The sequence below is a fragment of the Papio anubis genome, chromosome 3 (genome assembly GCF_008728515.1).
Source record: "Papio anubis isolate 15944 chromosome 3, Panubis1.0, whole genome shotgun sequence".
Taxonomy (NCBI): domain Eukaryota; kingdom Metazoa; phylum Chordata; class Mammalia; order Primates; family Cercopithecidae; genus Papio; species Papio anubis.
Genome location: NC_044978.1, coordinates 48,033,260 through 48,055,791, shown reverse-complemented (window position 1 = coordinate 48,055,791; position 22,532 = coordinate 48,033,260). Strand labels below are relative to the sequence as shown.

The 22,532-nt window shown below is 38.0% G+C and overlaps 1 protein-coding gene across 1 annotated transcript in view; it reads right to left on the bottom strand.

The window, feature by feature from the left end:
- Positions 1–22,532, bottom strand: part of RNF150 (ring finger protein 150) — a 282,172-nt gene that overhangs the window by 79,471 nt on the left and 180,169 nt on the right. Inside the window, exons 2-3 of the mRNA XM_017959069.3 lie at positions 17,978–18,228; positions 842–913 (exon numbers count right to left, since the gene is read on the bottom strand). Of these exons, the coding sequence (XP_017814558.1) occupies positions 842–913; positions 17,978–18,228 (323 nt within the window). The remainder of the gene's footprint in view (positions 1–841; positions 914–17,977; positions 18,229–22,532) is intronic.

Genomic DNA, 22,532 nt, shown 5'->3' with positions numbered 1-22,532 from the left:
TCAGAGGGATTGAATATACTTCCTGCATTTATACTGTAGACTTGAGTGGAGAACATAGCTCAGCACAGAAAGCTGTCTTGCTTGCAAAGATTCATGAATAACTTTCTCAGGTCATAATATCAGGAACAACCATTTTGATTTTATCTTGTGGGACACTGGAATAAACTCATGAAATATTACTTGAATGCTGAATATTGTTTCCTTTGCACTGGCTGCTAGAAAGCCCCAACTTAATTTTGAGACCCATTTCTATTACATATTTTAGATAATCCATTTGTGTACTAATTTCATTCTGGCTTCATCTATTTTTTTATACACTTATCAGTTTTTTTTTTTTTGGGATGGAGTCTCGCTCTGTTGCCCAGGCTGGAGTGCAGTGGCCGGATCTCAGCTCACTGCAAACTCTGCCTCCCAGGTTTACGCCATTCTCCTGCCTCAGCCTCCTGAGTAGCTGGGACTACAGGCACCCGCCACCGCGCCCGGCTAGTTTTTTTTGTAGTTTTTAGTAGAGACGGGGTTTCACCGTGTTAGCCAGGATGGTCTCCATCTCCTGACCTCGTGATCCGCCCGTCTTAGCCTCCCAAAGTGCTGGGATTACAGGCTTGAGCCACCGCGCCCAGCCCTCATATTTTCTATACAACTATTTTATTATCATAGTATATGCATTTTATAAGAAACTTTAAATTATGTTTAATTAAGAAGAGTATAATAACATATACTGATAGGACAACTGTTAGCATATATTTCCCTTTGCCATCCTTTCCTCTCTTCCACCCTGGCTGTAAGAAAAGTTAGAAGCTTTTTTGAACAGCTCCTCACCAAAAAGAAAAGAGGCTGTTACCTTGTCACCCTTCTTGATAGTCCTGACCTGGAGTTTGCTGATGGCTTTCTTTGCTGCATCCCCCAGTCGGCGCTGAAAAACCAAAACATGCTTGTTAATAATAAAGATCTGTAATTCTTGACTTCATTTCTGATGTTGTTTAATACACCAGGGCAGTTAGCTCTGAAATCATGTACATGTGGCATGAATGCAAACAATGATGACTAGAAAAGATGGGGTAGTGGCATTTGTGCAAGGGCGCTCTACCAGTTGAGGTCTATAAAAGAGTTTTGCCATAGAGAGAAGTTCTTCATGCCTAGTGTTAAGCAAGTGGCATGTGACAAAGACCCTGCCCTATAGTTCTACAGTGCAGGTTATATGTGCATATACTAGCCAAAAAAAAAAAAAAAAAGTTTAGTAATTTGTCACTCTAGCCACTCAATTTGTGACACAGAGATAGTCAATCTGGAGTAGCTAGAATAAATTTAATCTCCTCTTTTTGATAATCAGGATTCATTGCTTGGATATTCCTTCCAATCTGCTCATATAGGCATAACATTGGTTTAACTTTGGTCTGTTCTATTCCATCACGTTCTCACATGGCAATTTTACCTTCTTTATGCATGTTTAAGTGTGAGGGTGCATATAGAAAAATACATAAAACATAATGTTCAGTTTAGCAAATAATTATAAAGCAAACACCGGAGTAACCACAACGATCCATGTCAAGAAATAATATATCACTCTCTTCCCATTTTTGGCAGAGAAAATTACCATCTTAATGAGCCCTGCAATAATGCAATCAGAGGGTGATGAGGAAAACTGGGAGAAGGATAGGGTGGTGAGTAAATTAAACTTTAATCAGTCAAGAAAAAAAATTGTTCATGTGCATGTGAGTTTTCTACATGTTTTATCTTCTTAGGTATATCTATTTCTGGTCTGCAATAGATGTGTATCTGTAGTAGTAAAACATTAGAAGGACTAAGATTAAGAGGGTTAACATTTAAACACAGACTAATCATTTGCTTTCACTAATTTTGTTCCTTTTGGAAAAAGCACTCAAGCTTCTTGCTTTTCTTTAAAATAGTGAACATATATTAGTGAACAGTTAATATATCCTAGGTGCCATATTAAAGCTATATATGCATTATCACCTTTGATATTATAATAACTATGAGAAAAACACTATTTAATAGAATTAACTGAGGCTTACAGAGCTTAAGTAAATTGTCCAATATCATAGAATTAGTGAAAGGTAAGTCAGAATCTGAATAAAATTGTTTGACTTTAAAATCAAAGCTCATCTATCACCCTCACCTTCATTTACAAAACCACCCGATCAACCAATCAGCCAGTCAGCCAACCATCTAACATCTGACCAGCCAGTCAGCCATCCATCCAACATCTGGCTAGCCAGCTAATCAGTCAACCAACCATCCAGTCAATCAGAATCACTAAGTGTTTACCATGTGGCACTTCTCTAAACACACAGCAGTTAAAGTAATTAGCAGAAAAGATGTTTTCCTTGTCAATTCATTTTTCTCTTTGATAGTTTGTCCTTCATGTCTAAAATAATACTGACATTTTTATCAGAAGGGTAAGTTTTGGCTGTTTCCTAAAAGGAGACCTATATCATTGAGATTTATGCAGAAGTCCATGAGTAGCTAGCAAACTAAGGCAGCAGGCAAAAATAGAAAGAGTCTTTAGTGATAAATACCAAGGAAAAAAGGAGACTGAGAGGAAAAGAACTGAACTGAGGTGAACTAAACATGATGGAACTTTCCTCTCCTCTTCTTCTGGTTCTTAGGTATTCATCCTTTGACTTCAGCTCAAATCATTTATTCAGGGAGCCTTTCCTAGATGTATCCAACAGGATCCCTCTCATCTAGACCCTGATAGCACTATACCTCTGCACTGTCACATTTGAAATTTGAAATGTGTTTTTATGATCAATTACTGTTAGATTGTCCTCAGATAAGCTCCCTGAGGGCAGGCCTGTGCTTATTTTTTGCTTCACATTGTCCCCTACATCCCCAGTATATATAAATAGAATAAAGCTGCCTTCAATAATAGGCAGTCAATCATTCAACATATATTTTTGATCTCTTATTCTGTGCCAAGTATAGCTTTGGGTTTAAAAAAATGGTAATGAAAACACATGCGTATGCATACACACACACACACACACACACACAGACACACTCCTATCAACTGTAGTTTAATTTATAATCTAGTGAAAACTCTAAATAATGAGTTAATAAAATCTTAAGCCAATAGTGGTTTTTGGTTTTTTGTTTTGTTGTGTTTTTTTTTGCTCAGAAAATAACCTGAGAAATTTAGCCAGTTAACGGGAATATTTAGGGACAAACTGTAAATGATACATGTTGTAAGGTAAGCAAACCTGTGGTCCTAGCTTGGCAAACCTAGCCAGTATCAACTGACAGCTGCTCTCCATTGAAGGACGCTGGGGCAAGGATTGAAAGGTATTGAGAAAGGGCTACTAGTTATTGGAAGTAAATGCCACAGACCTGTAGAATATTATATTTAGAATAAGAATCTGAATCCCAAAGAAACAAATACTGTTTTTCTTTTTCAGTAAAGAACTCAGATATTTTCGCAATTGTGTTTAACTGGCATTACATAATATTGCACCTAATTCAATCATTTAAAAAATGTTTTTGAAGACTAAAAAGAGTAATTAAGTAGAAAAATATATTTTCATACAATGGTCATAGATTATACTCAAAGGGAACTTTTTTTTTTTGAGATGGAGTCTCATACCGTCACCCGGGCTGGAGTGCAGTGGTGCGATCTCGGCTCACTGCAACCTCCGCCTCCCAGGTTCAAGCGATTCCCCTTGCCTCAGCCTCCCAAGTAGTTGGGATTACAGGTGCCCGCCACCATGCCTGGCTGATTTTTTTGTATTTTTAGTAGCGATGGGTTTCACTATGTTGGCCAGGCTGGTCTTGAGCTCCTGACCTCATGATCTGCCTGCCTCAGCCTTCCAAAGTGCTGGGATTACAGGCATGAGCCACCGCGCCCGGCCAGGGAGTCAACATTTTTAAAAAGCAGGTGAACTAGAAATAATGTTTTCAAAATTCAATTTCATTTAAAATAATGTTTTAGCAAATGAAATATGCTCTTCTTAAATGTGGGCATGTAGGGGAAGTTCAAAGACTGCATTAAACTTTGGCTGTGTATTTAACTTAGCAGTTGGATCTCTTCTAGAGAAAAAACCCTTTCCATGCCCTTTTAAAATAATGCAGGCTGCCTTTATTTTTTTAAAATGGTATGTCCTTTGAGGAAATGTAAAGCAAGCTGACGTTAAGGTAACAGGGATTTTGGCTAACAGTAAAGTTAATGGCTAGGGAATTAGAAAGACGAATTCCATTACTGGCATTTGTATGACTGGGCCCTAGAGAGGTTAAAGAAGTTCAGCAGAGGATTAAGTCATTTAGGAGATGGGCTTCCCAAATTAGCAGAATTCATAGATTGAGGGAAAGGGAGTAAAAGAGAAAGTACAGTCATGTGTGGCTTAATGACAGGGCTACATTTTGAGAAATCCATTGTTAGGTGACTTCATCACTGTGTGAAATCATGGAAGATACTCACACAATCCTAGATGATACTGCCGGCTATATACATAGGCTCTATGGTCTAGCCTATTGCTCCCAGGCTACAAACCTGTACAGCACGACTGAATACTGTAGGCAGCTGTAACACAATGGTAAGGATCTGTGTATCTAAACATAGAAAAGATACAGTAAAAACAGGATATTATAATCTTACTGAACTACCGTCGTACATGTGGTCCATTTTTGACCAAAGTGTAGTTATGCAGTGCATGACTGTAATAAAGTCATCTTCAACTACAAGTCTATGAGGCCTTCCTCCTAGAAGCTCTGAGAAATCAAATGATTCACAAAGGTAGGAAGACATATTTTCCTTAATCATTCTAAAAAAGGGTATAATGGTGTTCTCTTCCATTCCCTTTCCAGTGACATTCCTTGAGTCAAGCCTCATTCTGTATGTTATCGATAAATGATACACATATTTTCTCCTCTGTTGAGGAGGAAAAACATAGCATTTTGGCAGTGGCAGATAAAGGATATGAAAGTCTTTCCTGGCAAGGGCAGAACAGATGGTCCAGATACCTGAGGAAGGAAAATCAGCTTCTGAGATGTATATGATGATACGGGATCATGTAATAAAATATATTTTTTTTTTTCTGTAAGAGTTCTGGATTAACAAAATTAGGGAAAAAGCACCACAAAGTTTTGAAAAAATGCAATTTCCATATGCATGTAAACAAGTACTATCAGTATATGCATACTTATTTCTTTGTAGGTGGCATGAAAATTACACACCTACAGAGAAGACCCCATTAAAAAAATTATACAAAGAAAAAAGTACCACTTTCAACATTTTAAAAAAAGCTTTCAATATTAAAAAAAAATCTCACTTTCAATAATTTTCAAATGAGTTTTACTGGATTTCCAAAATGCGAATTAAAGAGATAAGTAAAAACATAAACATTTAATGAAATGGCCCAAATAAGGCTACTGTTGCTTTTGTAATTGATCTCTTCTGTCTTTGGGTTTTTGATTGCACCCAGTTTGAAGAGGGAAGGAAAACTACAGGCCCTGCTCAAACTGAATCTTGTACCTAGCCTGAATAGAGAATCTAATTGCAACCAGAAGTCTTTTACAAAACAGACTCTTCCCTTTGCCATTCTCAGAAATGCAGAGTAAAGTGATGCTAATGGAAGACTCAGGGACCACTTCAGGTGGATTGAGGAACCATCTTAGGTTTGAGTCAGCCTTTTGTTTCAGGTAGGGATTCCACTCTCTTCTCTAGGGTGCTCCTATGAATTCTTTCTAATCTAACCAGACCCAAATCATACTTATTATTATTATTATTAATATTATTATTACTTTTGAGACACAGTTGTGTTCTGTCACCCAGCCTGGAGTGCAATGGCGTGAATCTCGGCTCACTGCAGCCTCTGCTTCCCGAGTTCAAGTGATTCTCATGCCTCAGCCTCCTGAGTGGCTGGGACTACAGGTGTGTGCCACTGCACCCAGGTAATTTTTGTATTTTCTGTAGAGACAGCGTTTCACCATGTTGGTCTTGAACTCCTGACCTCAGGTGATCTGCTTGCCTCGGCCTTCCAAAGTGCTGGGATTACTGGCGTGAGCCACTGGTGCCTGGCCAAAATCATGCTTCTTACTAAAGCTTGTTAGGTGTTAGGCCATTGTAATAATTAGGTTTCTCCATCTATTTGATCTAAACAGGCGTGAATATATTTACCAAGGTTACTGGTTTCTTGACAGTAGTGAAGATAAACTGTTATGCAAAATAAATACAGAGCCATGTATTAAAAGAATAAAGTCCTACATAAATTCTAACAAGAATGGTAAACAGCAGACTCCAGTTCAACCCGAGACACATAAATTAGTAATCTAAATATTTAAGAAACTGAGAAAAATAAGAAACTTTCCTCTTCCTCTGTTCTGTGTTATAAATAGAAATGCAGTGAAAGTGATAATACAAATTTGGAACATAAGGATTCCAAAACATAGCATCAAAACTGAGTTTATTTTCTTCCTATCTCATTTGATTGGATAATTCTGTAGCATATTTTATTTTTTCCAACAGCTGTATTTTATGATCATGTTCATTGTCATCATCACCAAGTGGATGATAACTAAGTGTTCTTAAGTTCTAGGTGAAGGGAGCCCACTGCCAAAGTAAACAGAGTTGGTCCCAGTTGTGTAAAACCTACATGGTTATGAGTGACGCAAACATTTTCCTCATGCACTCTAATACATAATAATGATCCTTCCAGGACTGGCTGATATGATAGAAGTCATAGCACAGCCAGTCCAATAAATTTCCATGGTGTGGATCACTACTCCACAAATCTAGAAAAATAGATAAAATAATTTGACTATTTCGATAGCTGTGATGACCTCACAGAGTGATGCCATAAATCTGTTTGTGAACACACAATGTGAGGTAGAAACATCAGGGTTTGTTGTGGTTGTTGTTGTTGTTGGAGGTGTTATAGAGCAGAAAATAATGGTTTCAAAGTTAGAAGACCCAGCTCTTTATCCTATTTTTGTCACTAGTTAACTGTGTGACTTTGGCCAAGTCACTTAAACATTTGTGGCCTTCCGTCCCCTTACTAATAACATAAGATATGTAAAGTAATGTCATCTCTAGCTTTACCAGCTCATGATTTTCATCCATGCACAAAAGAATAGGGAGGCAACATGCTTTGAGACCTGAATAATCCAAAAAAAGCAAATCAAGGGCTAATTACCTCACTGAAGACTGCATGGATACGACACGCGCTTTTGCCTTTCTGTTTCCCTGAGGGCTTTCTACTTTCTTCTAGAGCAGTTTCAGGGACAATTTTAGTCCTCACTCTTTAGGAGACAGAAGCATCTCTGCCTGGACTCTCCCTTGGTGGCTGAGACTTGGCAAACTCCTTTCCTTTCTGTTTTTCTTTGTGAAGTTCATGTTTATTTTAAATTTCATTACTTCTTTTATTCCAACGCAGTTTAAGTATCAATATGCAAGGCGTGCAAAAGAAATCAAAGGCACACGGGCCATGTACATGTAAATAATAGGAAAAATTATTCTCAGGAAGAGAGAAATCTTTCAGGAAAACTTTGCTGAATGTCATTACCAGGCCTCAAATAAAAATAAAGCAAATCAAAACAGATCTGGTTTCCTTGGATTAGCCTCAAAGGCAATATTGTTTATGAAAACCAAAAAAGATCCCTACTTAGTTTATCTGATCTGTCCATATTTGAATAAGCTACCATTTATTGGGAGTTGTGTGTTTTTCAAGTCACAGATCCAGTCCTTGTGTCCGGGATGAGATGTCCTAGCAGATAGTGAGACAATATTCCAACATCACAGAAGACAGGGATACCCACCATGGCCATGGCAGGAACACCGCTTGCTGCTTGCCTTGCCATCCTGCAGGGTTTTCATAAGTAGGGTAAGAATCAGTGAATGGCAGCAGAAGTGGCACCTCTAGGGAATGAGGGGATCCTTGGCCTTCTGGCGGGGAGAGGAGAACTGTCCATAGTGCACACTGGTATTCAGGATCAGGAGTCTGTCATGAATCTGGCCTCCCAACTCAAAGGTCAAGAAGAGGTCACAAGATCGTAGGTCATTAGATGGGCAGAATGGAGATGAATCCTTAGCATTCTCTGGGAAGCCCCTTAAGGTGAGGAGTCTTAAACTAGACACAGCCAACTTTCTGTATGGCAGATTCGACCAATAATGGATTAAACACATTTGGGGGAAAAAAACAAAAAAAGATAACAATACAACAAAATAATACAAATAAAAAAACACAGCATAACCACTATTTACATAGTGTTTACATTAGGTACTAGAAGTAATTAGGTAATATAAGTAAATAAGAGATGATTTAAAGTATATGGGAGGATGTGTTATATGCAAATAATATGCCATTTCATATAAGGGACTGTGGACTTTGGTATCCATGGGTAGGAGGGGGGTCCTGGACCAATTCCTCATGGATGCTGAGGGATAACTTTATTAGGAAGGACTTAACATGACAGCCTTGCTTCTAAAGCTGGAAAGGGCTGGCGCTCAGTATTGAATGATCAGGAGTTGCTCATTTTACAGCTTGACTGAGGCAAAGACTGGCAACTTGTCCCATGGGTTAGGTCTCTGCACCTCAATGCCATTGAGGTGGCTTCATCTGGTGGAAAACACTTTGACTTGCAATCATCAATCTGGCTGCATGCCCTTGAAAAGAAAATCACTTTACATTTTTCTCTCCCAAATTCATTCTATTGACTGTTCTTTTAACTTCTAAAAACTATAATTCTAGGATCAGGCAATCAGCATTCTCAAATACTTGAGTGAAATTACAGCCAGGTGTCTTCTGCCTCCCAGTTCCCATGACTGTGGTTTCCTCTCTGCAACCCTCTGGCACATGGGTTCTCAGGGCTGACCTGAGAGGTGTCCAGTCTACACGGTGTAGAAGTCCACACACTGGTGGCATCGATGGGCTATTTTCTTAAAGTACTCATCCAGGGGCATGATCAGGGCTGGTGAGGAGAGAGAGATCTGTCATGGTATTTAAAAGTCATCATGACATGTGTTAAATGGCCAGTAAAATATTTTTTTCTAATCATTACTGGGCCTTTCCTTCTTTGACAAGTGGGTTGTGGTTTGCAACTTCTCTTTCCATGCCATCAGGGCTTCTACCTGCTCTTTTAACAGGTAGAGAGTCTGATATAAAAGGTTTCCTTCACCTGAGAACCATTCCCTCAGCTTCCTCTCCCAACCTGGCCTGCTTTGTTCTGCCTTGCTCGACCACTGTTCCCATTTTATGATAAATCTGGCTCCGAACTCCACATGGTCCTATGCACTTAATACCCTGGGTTGTCCTCTTGCCTTATAACCCTGGCCTGCCCAAGACTCTGATTCTACTTTGCACCAAAACCATTGTTAGATATAACTTTTATGTGGTCCCAGCTCCTAAAACCCCAACCTTGACCCCCATCTAGCTGCCTGGGGGTGTGATGTTTATGTCGGATTATGTTAAAGAGTATTGTGGGCTTGGTTAGAGATAAGATTCCACTGGGCTGGAATATGACATCAGGAAATTAGCTCCCTAAATGTGCTGTGTGTGCTCTGAGTAGAGCTGCATCCTAATCCACATGCTCTTAAGTGTCACAGTGCTTGAATGGGAATGAGGAGTCCATTCACCTCCCTGAGCTCTGTGCAGAGAGAGCTTGAAATAATCAGTCACTGGACTCAGGCACATATAGGCCATCTGACAGACCAAGGTCTCCAAAGGAAAATGGTCTCAAGAAAAGATGATGGGGCTACCAGGAGAAACAAGCATCGCGAGTGAAGAGGATGGCTGTGGAACAGTTAACCTTGACCAGGGAAGCAATGGCTCCACATGGCGTGTGAGGCTGTCCTTGGTCTCTGCAAATCAGCCTCCTTGTTTCACTTCCCTCAGAGTGTCATTGTGCACTGCGAAGGCAAGGTGTAACGCAAGGAGAGAAAAATTTCAGACAGTGGTAAGAACTGGGAAGAAAGGAAACTAACATAAAATGATGATTGTAGGAGACAGGCTGGGGTAGAGGTGAGGCTGTATTAGAGTATCTCAGGCTCAGGCTCCAGAGCTCTTCTGCAATACCCTCTCCCCAAGTGAGCTCCTCCTGTCCTGACAATTTAAATGTCATCTGTATTCTGATGACCCCCACATTAGTACCCCCATCCCTGTCTTCTTTCCTGAGCTCCAGACTTACACATCAAAATACCTACCTGGCATCTCTGCTTCAATATCCAAAAGGCTTCTAAATTTAGCATTGTCAAATCCAAATTCTTGATACTCTAGCCCTTTGGATCTCTACTTTTTCCATCTTTCCTGTTCCAGTAAACACCATGAGAGTTGACCTAAATGTGTCCTTGATTCTTTTCTTGATTCCTTTCTTTCTCTCACACATATGGTAACCATAGAACTTATCATCCAAACTGGAACAATTCTGAGAGTAAATTGGGGAACTATTAATAATTCGGCTGTGTGATACTGTGATATATAATAAGGACTATCTATATTTTGATCTTCATCCCAGCTCCCAGCTAGAACTCCTAAAATCCTTGTAATTTCCTAAGTGATGAGAGTGATAAAGGTGAAAGGGCAGTTTTTGTAATTCATAAGAAATCCTTTTCAACCACACCTGAGTTTATGTTAATGAGGTAACTTTGGAACGTTCCTAAGAAAAAGGTCTGGATGCTTGGGGAACCAATCTTGTGATTAGAGGGTTGGAATTTTCAGATTCCCTCACTCCTAACCCTGCCCTTAGGAGGGAAGAGGGGCTGAAGGCTGAGTTGATCACCAATGGCCAATAATTTAATCAGTCATGCCTACATGATGAAACCTCAATAAAAACCCCAAAGGATAGGGTTCAGAGAGCTTTTCCCTGACTCTGGGGTAAAGATGGAAGATTCCATTTGGTTTCAAATTGTGTCAATAGAGCTAAAAAGTCATATGTAGACTAAACTATATGTGAAGTATGTAAGAATTGAGCTATTTACTATTTGTATGGTAGTGAGGGTAAGGTGGGGAATATATTTTCCAAGCATGCTTTATCCAATAAACGTGACCCATTTACCAACCCTCTAATAATATGTCATGAATATTTTCTCATTCAATCCTCACATCAAGTCTATGGGGCTGGCCTTACATGTGGGGAAGCCTGGGCATAGACAGGTGAAGTAACTTGTGCAAAGTCACACCACTAGGAATTATTAGAGCAAAGATTTGAATTGAGACCCATCTGACTGCAAAGTTGGTATCTTTAGCTATTGCCCTATACCAGATTTAACTTGGTTAAATCTTTAAGAAACATGGTACACCAGCCAAATCTTCCTCTCCACTTTTAGTTGTAGCCCTTATTCTCCATGTTACCATCTAAAAGACCTTGCTGGGAGGCTTCTACTGTGAAGAACTTTAGCAAATATTACTTCATGGGAAACTGCATTGAAATGGTCTTCTCCAGGTAGATGTGACATGAAACTGGCCATGATTATGTAAGATGCTGGTGGCTTTCTTTTAATTGTGATCTGCACAAAGCCAAGCAGAGACTGAGGTGCTCATCTGGCTAATTCAAGGTCAGTCTCTCTTTCATATACCGGAATGGTTGGATACTTCGACAATGTAAAATAAACGCCTTTGATGTTCCATTTCAGGCTGTGAGCCTTCATCTAACCTGAAAGTCACTCCTTCTGAAGGCCAATAATGCTTTAATAAAAATAAATGGTTTAAGTTAACCTGATGCTTATTATAGCTATGGCCTGCACAGCTATAACTTTCTGTTGAATGGAGTGGAATACTGACCATTAAAGGAGAAATATTTTTCTAAGGGAAATTAAATGTTATTCCACCCATCAAAGGGCTAAAGTATAGTGTCCATTTGATCAGGAAGGAGCGTTAACTTTTAACATGATCACAATTCACTGAGGGACCCTATGGTAGCATCCTACAATTCAAGGAACGTTAATAAAATGGGAGGATAATAAAAATTTAAACCCCATGAACCACTTTCATACCATTACCTTTCAATTTGTTTTTCATATACCTCACAGTATGCATGTGTCTGGATACACATGCAAGCTAGATCTACCTGCACACAGTAACATAATGATTGAAGTCATTACTCAACTAATTCAAGCTTAATATTTCACCCATATCTTTACTGCCTAATAATTACTCAAATTATCTACAGGACCAAAAATACAGGGATGCCATTTCTAATATCATTGTCTGATTAACATCTCTCTCTCTCTCTCTCTCTCTCTCTACACACACACACGCGCGCACGCATATATATGAATACATATGAAGAATACATATAGTTTACATTTTTATTGTGTTTAGATAATGATTATACTGTTTTCTAAGAAGAGTTTGCAAACTTTTCTCCATTTTCTTCATTCTACAGCTGTGGTTTCCAACATAGTAGTCACTAGCCATGTGTGGCTATTTAAATTTAATTGTAACAAAATAAAATTTAAAATTCTGTTCCTCAGTTACTAGCCACATTTCATGTGGCCACCATATGGCAGTGCATATGCGCATATATAGGACATATATACACACACACAAATAATGAAAATGACATATATGATATATATGTTTTATGTATATAACACATACACACACATATATAAGTTTCTCATATATAACCCTATATGAACCAACTGAAGCATGTTAGTTCTACATCTCATTTTCATTGCCTTGTGTTTGGGATTCCATCCATTTAAATTCCAGAATATTTAATGAAAGTGGCAAAATTGAATTTGTAAGCAGTCATCAAAGAATCTATATGATAGTAATAAAGGATACCATTCATTGAGTGCTGATTGAATGATTAGTGCCAGGCTCAGTGGCTTTAAAAGTAATACATATTAATCCATTTAATCCTCACTGTGACCATAATAGAAAGGTATATTCCATTTAGTTTGGAAAAGCAATGAATAAAGAAATTAAGTTTCCCATTTTGTGTAAGCAGTGGAACTTCATTACTATGTAGCCATAAAAATCATGTTTTTTGAAAATTATTTAATGATAGAGGGATATACTCACTATTCAATAAAAGGCAGAACATAAAACATATATGGATATGTTTGTGTCTCCTGCATATCTAGATATACACGTAATGAAAATGCACTCACTATATATAGAGAGAATTAAAAATACCTGAAAGGTAATATACTCACATGTTAACAATTTTGTGGGGTAGTGGATAACTTGTCTTTTTCACGGTTTTTCTATGATTGTTAAATTTATTGAAATAAGCATGTATCATTTTGAGACTCAGATAAAAGCAATAAAAATATTTTCAAAAATTGTCCCAGAAGCTACAGAAAATTTAAGCAGAGAATTTGCGATAGAATTAATAGAAAAAGAAGAGTTGTCTCCTAAAACATTCACGAACTTAGACCTCAGTAACTTACAGAAAATTTCTACCAATACTTTAAGAATCAGCTAATTCCAGTGCTATTTAAAATGCTTGAGTGCAGTGTTACCAATAAGAATTTCTGCAATGATAAAAAGGTCCTATACATGCACTGCCATATGGTCGCCACATGAAATGTGGCTAGTAACTAAGGAACAGAATTTTAAAATTTATTTCATTACAATTAATTTAAATGTAAATAGCCACACGTGGCTAGTGACTACCATGTTGGACACCACAGTTCTAGATTACAGAAAATGGAGAAAAGTTTGTAAATTCTTCTTAGAAGACAGTATAATCATTAAACATAATAAAAATGTAAACTATGAACAGATTCATATATGAATATAAAGGCAAAAAATAATATAATAAACACTAGCAAATATAATCTCAAAAACATTAGAGGAATAGTATATAGTAGAAATTCAGGATTGTTCATAATGGAAATCCATTAATATCATCCATTTATTTGAATAGATCTAAAGAGAAAACTTAGACTATGGCCATTGGAAAGGCATTTGCTAAAATCAAACATCCATTCTTGATTACAAAATTCTTAGTAAGATAGAACTAAGTTGATACTTCTGACATTATATATTTTATAACATGATAAACTATATATCTCAACCTAGAAGACTACATGGGAAAATAAGAAAATGAAGAAATGACAAAAACAATCCCATTAAATTGAGGAAGTTCCCATTAAATACACAATGAAGAGAAATATGTTCACTGTAACCACGATTACTTTAGATTATTCTGGAGATTCCAATCAATGAAATTAGATAACAGAAAAAACAGGATGTCTAGCATTTGAAAGCGGTAAGTTATCCCTGATTGTGGGCATTATTAATATAGTTCTGCAACACTAATATAAATAATCACAAATACTACAAAGTAGCGGTTAAGGGCATGGACTCTGGAGTCCTGCTGCTAGTTCAATTGCTGGCTCTATTAGTAACCAGCTATGTGACCTTGGGCAAATTACTTAAACTCTCTGTGCTTACTTCCAATGCCGTAAAATGAGGACAATAAACTTATTTATTATGGGGCTACTATCTATTAAGGCGAAAGTAGGTAAATAGAGCAAGAGAGCTCTTAGGACATGCCTGCAGCATATAATAAATGCTATACATTATTATAATTAGGGTTATAACAATGAGGCTATTAATAATATACAAAATATACAACAATCCAAAGTTTCCAATATGAAAAAATGAATTTAAATTATAATAGTAACATAATGATTAAATACCTAGAACTAAACTGAAGAAAACTGTACAAGATTAATAAATACTGAAAAATGCTACTGGGAATAAAAAGAAGAGTTGAATAAGGGGAAATCATATTATATTTGAATAGGAAGATTCAACATCATAAAGTTACAAATTTCCCCTAAATTATCCTATAAGTTTAAAAACTCATATAATGATTCTAAATTCATACAAAAACAAACATGAAAAGAATAAAAATAGAGCAATAAAGAAAACAGCATGAACAGCCGTGAGACATTATAACTCTAGAGTACTAATACAAGATGGTGCTGCAGTATGAATAGAGACCTAGATTCATGGTACAGTTTAGAGAGCATGGAAATAGAAGCAAGTACATATGGGTATTTAATAGATGTGAAATGGGGATACTGCATATGAGAGGGGGAAAGATTAATTATTCAATAAATGCCAGTTACAAAAACGATAGGCCATCTGAAAAAAATAATGTCGGCTCTCTACTTCATTCTTTACACTGAAATAAGTTCTCTACAGATTAAAGATTTAATAACAAAAAAGAAATTTAAAAAATAGAGGCTGAAAACATGAATGCTTTTCAGCAGTCTTGGTCTATAGAAAATCTTATTATGGAAATACTAAAACCACTATGAGATCACACCTCACACCTGTTAGGATTGCTATCATCCAAAAAACAAGAGCTAACAAGTGTTGGTGAGGGTATGGAGAAAAAGGAATCCTAGTACACTGTTGGTGGGAATGTAGGTGGGCGCAGCCATTAGGGAAAACAGTATGGAGGTTCCTAAAGAAATAAAAAACAGAACTACCATTTAAGATTCACCAATCCAGGCCGGGCGCGGTGGCTCAAGCCTGTAATCCCAGCACTTTGGGAGGCCGAGACGGGCGGATCACGAGGTCAGGAGTTCGAGACCATCCTGGCTAACACGGTGAAACCCTGTCTCTACTAAAAAATACAAAAAACTAGCCAGGCGAGGTGGTGGGCGCCTGTAGTCCCAGCTACTCGGGAGGCTGAGGCAGGAGAATGGCGTAAAAACCCGGGAGGCGGAGCTTGCAATGAGCTGAGATCCGGCCACTGCACTCCAGCCTGGGCGACAGAGCGAGACTCCGTCTCAAAAAAAAAAAAAAAAAGATTCACCAATCCCTCTTCTGGGTATATACCCGAGGGAGATAAAATCACCACCTTGGAGAGATATCTGCACTCCCATGTTAATTGTGGCATTACTCACGATAGCCAAGATAGGGAAGCATCCTAAGTGTCCATATGTCCAGTGAAGGATGAACGGATAAAGAAAATGTATATACATACACATATACAATGGATTATTAGTGTTTATCCTCAACAAGGGACATCCTGACATTTGCCACAACATGGATGGGCCTGGAGGACATCATGTTAAGTAAAATAAGCCAGACACAGAAAGAAAAATACTGAATGATCTCACCTATATATGGAACCTAATTTTTAAGAAAGGTCAAATGTCCAGAGATAGAGAATGAACCAGTGGTTACTGGGCGGGGGGAGTAGAGAGAAAATGGGGAAATGTAGGTCAAAGAATACAAAGTAGTGGAATGTATGATGAGCAAGTCTAGAGATCTTATGTACAATGACTACAGCTAAAAAATTGTATTAGAAATTTCTATTAAATAAGTAGATTTTACCTGCTCTTGTCATCAAAAAACTATGTGAGACAACAGATATGTCAATTTGCTTTACTATATTAACCATTTTACTGTCTGTATGACTCCCCAAACATCATGTGGTAAACTTCAACTATACACAATAAAATTTATTTTTTTAAAAAAAGATTAATACACCAGGTGTAGTGGCTCACACCTGTAATCCCAGCACTTTGGGAGGCTGAGGTAGGAAGATCACTTGAGGTCAGGAGTTTGAGACTAGCCTGGCCAACATAGTGAAAACCTACCTTACTAAAAAAACAAAAAGGAGCCAGGCGTGGTGGCGTACACCTGTAATCCTAACTGCTTGGGAGGCTAAGGCACGAGAATCTCTTGAACCCAGGAGGCGAAGGTTGCAATGAGCCAAGATCGTGCCACTGGACTCCAGCCTGGGTGACAGAGTGAGTGAGACTCCATCTCAAGAAAAAAAGATAATAAATGTAGCTCTGTAAAAACCAAAAATTTCTGCATGGCAAGAAGCACCACAGATAAAATAAAAGGCAATGACAAGCTGAGGGATGGGGAGGTGAATACTATCCTACAAAAAATGGTTAATTTCCTTGACTAATAAAGAGTTTATGCACATTAATAACAAAATGACAACTCAATTGAAAAGAAGTCAAATAATAAAAGTAGACATTTCACCAAAAATATTCACTTTTTCTATTGTACTTGAAAAGATGTTCAATGTTACTTGTAATAAGAAAAATGTGGTACAATTTTTAACCTACCAAATCAGTAACAACAAAAAAAGCTATAACATTCTTTTGGTAAGGATATGGGGAAGCAGTAATTTTCATATACAGTTGGTTAAAGTGTAAATTGATTCAACATTTTTTGGCAGACCATGTGGCAGTATCTATCACAGTCCAAAATGTATATGCCATTGCCCTAGCAACTAAACTTCCAGGATTTTACCTTGTAGATATACTTAGAAATGTACGAAGTGTCACGTGTACATGTTTTCTTAAGAAGAGAAAACATGTCCATGAATAGGTGCTGGTTAAATAGATGTGACACATACAATGGAATGCTATGCAGTCATTAGAAATGAGAAGGAAGCTTGGCTTATGTATAGATGTGAAGTAATCTGCAAGATGAAGTGAGAGAGAAGGGGTGCTATCATTTGTTGTTGTTGTTTTTTTAAAATATATGGGCATGTGTGTTTATAAGTGCATGGAAAATTCCTGGAAGATACTCCAGGGAGAGGAACTGGGTAGCTGAGAGACACACATGGGAAGGCAATTACTTTTCATTATATGCCATGTGATACTTTTTTGCATTTTGTACCATGGGTATACATGATATGTTTAATTGCTATTTAAAATAGGTTTTAGTTCTTATCTCTTTTTTTTCCTTCGGTTCACAAGGAGGAAATCTTGGCTCTTTCCAAATTATCTTCACACTATTAGCACTTCCTTTTGTTCCCTTCATTATGTGCATAAATAAATGCCAAAAACATAAGCAATGGGAATGTGGGACAAATCACCTCTATTTTACACAAAAATACAGTAAAACATCAAAATAGGTATATTTGGATAATATCTGAAAAATGATACAGCAAATGTTAACAGTGTATATCTTGAGTGGGGGTGTTTTGGTTTTAGCTTGGTATTTTCTGTCATGTTCAAAGTTGTTTATACAATAATATATAACATTTTTGTAACGATTTTTAAAAGTTTTTTTAACTTTTTGCTACTCACCTGGTTCCTATCCCTGGCATTTGCATATCGAAACCTCTGGATGTAATAAAAGACGAGCCATGCGAGGGAAATGATCATCAGGACAATGAAGGAGATGGAGACAAACACAACCGAAGTGCGGCTCACATATTTCTGCAAGTTCCGGGTTCCGATGGTGATGTACATGGTCACGGTGATGTTTCTTTCCAGCAGGCTTACTATCTCCTTCCCTTTTGGCTCAGGAATCATTATGGCCACGATGTCTTCTACACCTGTGGCGAGAGGGGCAGGAAGTGGCAATAAAGGTTAGGACATAAGATGCGGGGGATCCCAGTGAGATGTGTGGACACAGTCACATGAAACCAAATAAGGACAGTACTTTTGAGAATTCTGTGCTGAGCTAAGAAGATCTAATAGTTAGAAACCAAGTCAAATTTTCTCTTTCTTCAGTTACGTAGCTTTCTTCAGCTGCTGTTTTATATGTGAAAAAAGAACCTAAAATGAATTCATGATGATTTTAGTACCAGTGAAGTCATAATCATGCTATGCCCTTTTCAACTCTCCAAAGCATTGACCCCAGGTCTGGTAAAGAAAGGTGGACCCTTCCCAACCAGCCCAGTTCTATGTTGCACTCCACAGATTCCCTGAGGATGGGAACGGGACTTTGCATTTCATGACAAAAGGGTAAAGTGTCCTGCATTATGCCACCTGAGATGAGAGCTCTCTTTTCTCCACACTATGAATATTCAACTATAGATCTCTCTATAATATTTCTGAGGTAATTTTCTCCTATAGTGAGTACCCAAGCAACCAAAAGAGAATATTTCTTAAGGAGCTCTAATATGATTTGCCAACATGAAATTATGGTCCCAGAACTACTTTCTGCTTATTTTACCTAATTCAATGGAAACAGCATGTTTCCACTGAATGGTGTACCAAGCAAAGAGAAGTGTGGTACAATGTTTCCATTGAACCACAAGCCACATACCAAGCAAAGAGAAGGTGGAAGCAGTACAGATAATTCCAGGATTGTTTCACTTCCACTCAGATACTCCCACCATGGCTGCCTCAGTTATTAGACAGCTTGGAGCAAAAGCGCCATTTTTATCTTGGGCCACTTTTATATATATGGGTAATTGTCCTTACACATCATGACACTGTGTGAAGTGAAGCCTCTTGGGGAGGAGTTCTGGGGTCCCTACAACAGGTTCTTCAGTAATATCATACTGAACTGGGTTCATTTGAATCTCGTATGATATTATTATCATATTAATTTCATTAGGGTATGTTCTCAGGAATCACCCCAATTCAAATCTAGGGAGAAAGATGCAAGATGATTAGGGCACAGAGGTCTCACATCCACATGGAAATATCCCATTACCTGGAGTGACTACAAATTAAAGGGAGGAAATTTGCAACAGGCATGTTGTAGATTAAGGGCAAAATTAAACTCCACTACAGCTGCTTAACACTGGCTGTATTCACATGTTGAGGTCAGTTAGATGGAACTACCAGGTTACATTTGCTTAGGCTGTTGCAAGTTTCTTAGACTGTTACTTAGGGCTTTCCTTTGACCTTGATCTCCGTGCAGGTTTTCAATCTTAAATTCCTTGATGGTGTTTCACTTAGGCTGAACAAATACTTTAAAAGTACATATTAAAGTGTCTGTGTATGCTATGTCAATTATATATTTAAAAAATTTCTAAAACTTTTGCAAATCCAATTGTAAAATCATAAAGCCACAGCGTGGGTTTGGTTGTTATTTCTGGGAATAACTGAAACTGGTGGCTCGATTTTCAACTCTGAAGAATTTACTGGCAATTTTGACGCACCTTTCCTTTTCATTTTTACTTTGGTTAATGGCTGCATGTGGTCTGAGGCTGTGTGGGGGATTAAGGCTGCTGACTGGTTTTGTCTCTAAAGCAGCATGATCTTTGTATATCGAACTAATCTGGCCTAGTGAGGCTCATCCTGGTGCTGCAGCTATTTAGAGTCACTGAAGTAATGGTAGAATAATAGTCTCTCATTTCATTTATTCCCTTATTTATATTATTTTGGCATGTTTACTTAAAGCTCTAGAAGTACTTTTTTTTTTTCTCGGGATGGGATCTTGGGGTTATTTATGAGGCTTTGGATGTTCAGAAATGTGCAAGTTTTACATTCTTTTTTTTTTTTTTTGAGACAGAGTCTTGCTCTGTCACCCAGGCTGGAGTGCAGAGGCATGATCTTGGCTTACTGCAACCTCTGCCTCCCAGATTGAAGTAATTCTTAGAGGCCTCAGCCTCCCAAGTAGCTGGGACCACAGGCGTACGCCATCATGCCTGGTTAATTTTTGAATTTTCAGTAGAGACAGAGTTTCACCATATTGGCCAGGCTGATCTTGAACTTCTGAGCTCAAGTGATCCGCCTGCCTTGGCTTCCCCAGGTGCTGGGATAACAGGCCTGAGCCACCACGCCCAGACTTACATTTTTTAGTAGTCAGATTTCACGAATATATTCCTTTATGGCTTCCAGTTTTGATACTCTTTAGAAAACTCTTTTCCACCCAAGATTAAAGAAATACTCATCTAAAATACCTTCTCAAAACCTTATTATAGCTTTACTTTTTACATTTAAGTCTTGAACAATCTGCGATTCAGTAACAATATTTATTGAATTCTTACCATGTGATAAGCAGAAAGAAGGAAAATTAGGATGCAATTTTTTCCTTTAAATTGTCAGATATATTCGGGTCAATTTTGCACTTTTTTGCTCTTGCTGTGAGGTTGACCTATGTTTTGCTGAACCTGTAGCAGGCTGTTTTAGTTGTATAGCTTTTAACATATTTACTATCTGGTAGCCTAATTCTTCCTTCACTATTTCCCTCCCTACAATATTCCCATTAGTTACTTATACTTAGGAAACTAGAGTCTAACAGAGTTGGCTTCTGGACATGGACAGCTTGTTTTAAACCCCAGTTCAGCACTTTAAAAATAGGCAACCAAATTTTGAATCTCCAAAAAGCTTTAAACTACTCATCATCCATTTTCAGGGACTTCAGAAAACATTTTCTCTTCCTGTAGGGTAAAGTATAATTAACTATTTTAAAGCATTTATTTTAAACTTCAGTGCTTAGTTACACTGCTTGTGTTGTCTGTGCCACTGTTGTGCCCTCATGACATATAACAACTACTCAGAAAGACAAACAGTACAAATGGCAGTGAGGAGGGCCTGTTCACCCGAACTTCAACCTTATTCATTTTCAGTATTCATAATACATTTCTAGAGTTCATCTTGGTAAAAACACATGAGATTTTGGGAGATTACTCTGGTGTGCTTTAGTCTATTGTGCATGGTAAAAAGTAATACTAGGGATATGTATTTATCCTAACAGAAACAGTCACTAAGAATTTAGGTATCTAGGGTGTCCAAAAAAAGATACAAAGCAAAGTGGATTTGGATGAATTATCTTACTCTGATCAATGCACAAAATCCAGGGCAAAATGCTCCTCCAGGATCTATATTGTTCAACTGAGGCATGTGCACTGATACGAGTATCAAATTCCCTGATCTTTGCTTCATTTTGGAATCTGCAGCTACAGTGTAAGGGAGAAGCCAGCAGGTTCTCCCAAGTATACTAGGATATGCTTTGCTTCTGTGGGTGTGTGTGAGGCAGGGAAGAAGAAAAATGGGTGGCGCTAGGGGAAGTGGTGCAAGCCCAGCACAGTGATCTCAGAGTTCAATGCTGCCTTAAGTAGCTACTATGCATCTATGACATTCCAAGGCCCAGGGAAAAGAAGTTAACAAATAGCATATTTGGTATGGGAAAACCCACAAAGAGGTCCTGCTATTTGGGCAATTCTATTTATTGTAACACAGAGTGCCTCTTTTTGCAAAATTCTATCAGCCTACTATCTATTTTCCTCCCAAAGGCACTTTATACTTGTGAGTGGTGAGAGGTTGCTATTATGTAACTATCGTGTGCTCTGGAAAAGCTCTACAGTCAGGGAGAAAATGTGTGACCAGGACACGTATGACCTGGCTGCCAGACGACAGCAGAGAAGCATCCTGTATTTTTAGTGCTTCCTTTTCTCATGAGAGTGCTCCATTGCCAGGATCTAATTTGGTATATGCAGATCAAAAAGGAATCAAAACAGAAATTCACAAAGTCAAATAATGTTTAATAACTAGGAAAGCCTTTACTTGTAAATTCAAATCAGGTTGTTTAGACGTTGTATTAATAAAATATCTAGAATACCAGTGCGGTGCTAGACATTTCACAAAGCCTGCAATCCCATTCTTCCCTGGGACCCTGGAGATTGACAGCATCTCTCCCTGGGTTCATTTGATCAAAACTTCTTTTTCAACCTCTTGTATTCTTTTCGCTCCATTAATCTTTTTGAGACGGAGTCTCGCTCTGTAGCCCGGGCTGGAGTGCAGTGGCCGGATCTCAGCTCACTGCAAGCTCCGCCTTCAATCTCAGTCTCACTGTTGGCCCTCTAGAACTTAGGTGGCAAAAAAAAAAAAAAAAAAACCTTATATTGTCCCATTTGTAGATATTTTCTATTTGCACACTTAATATCTACTTTTTCAAAAC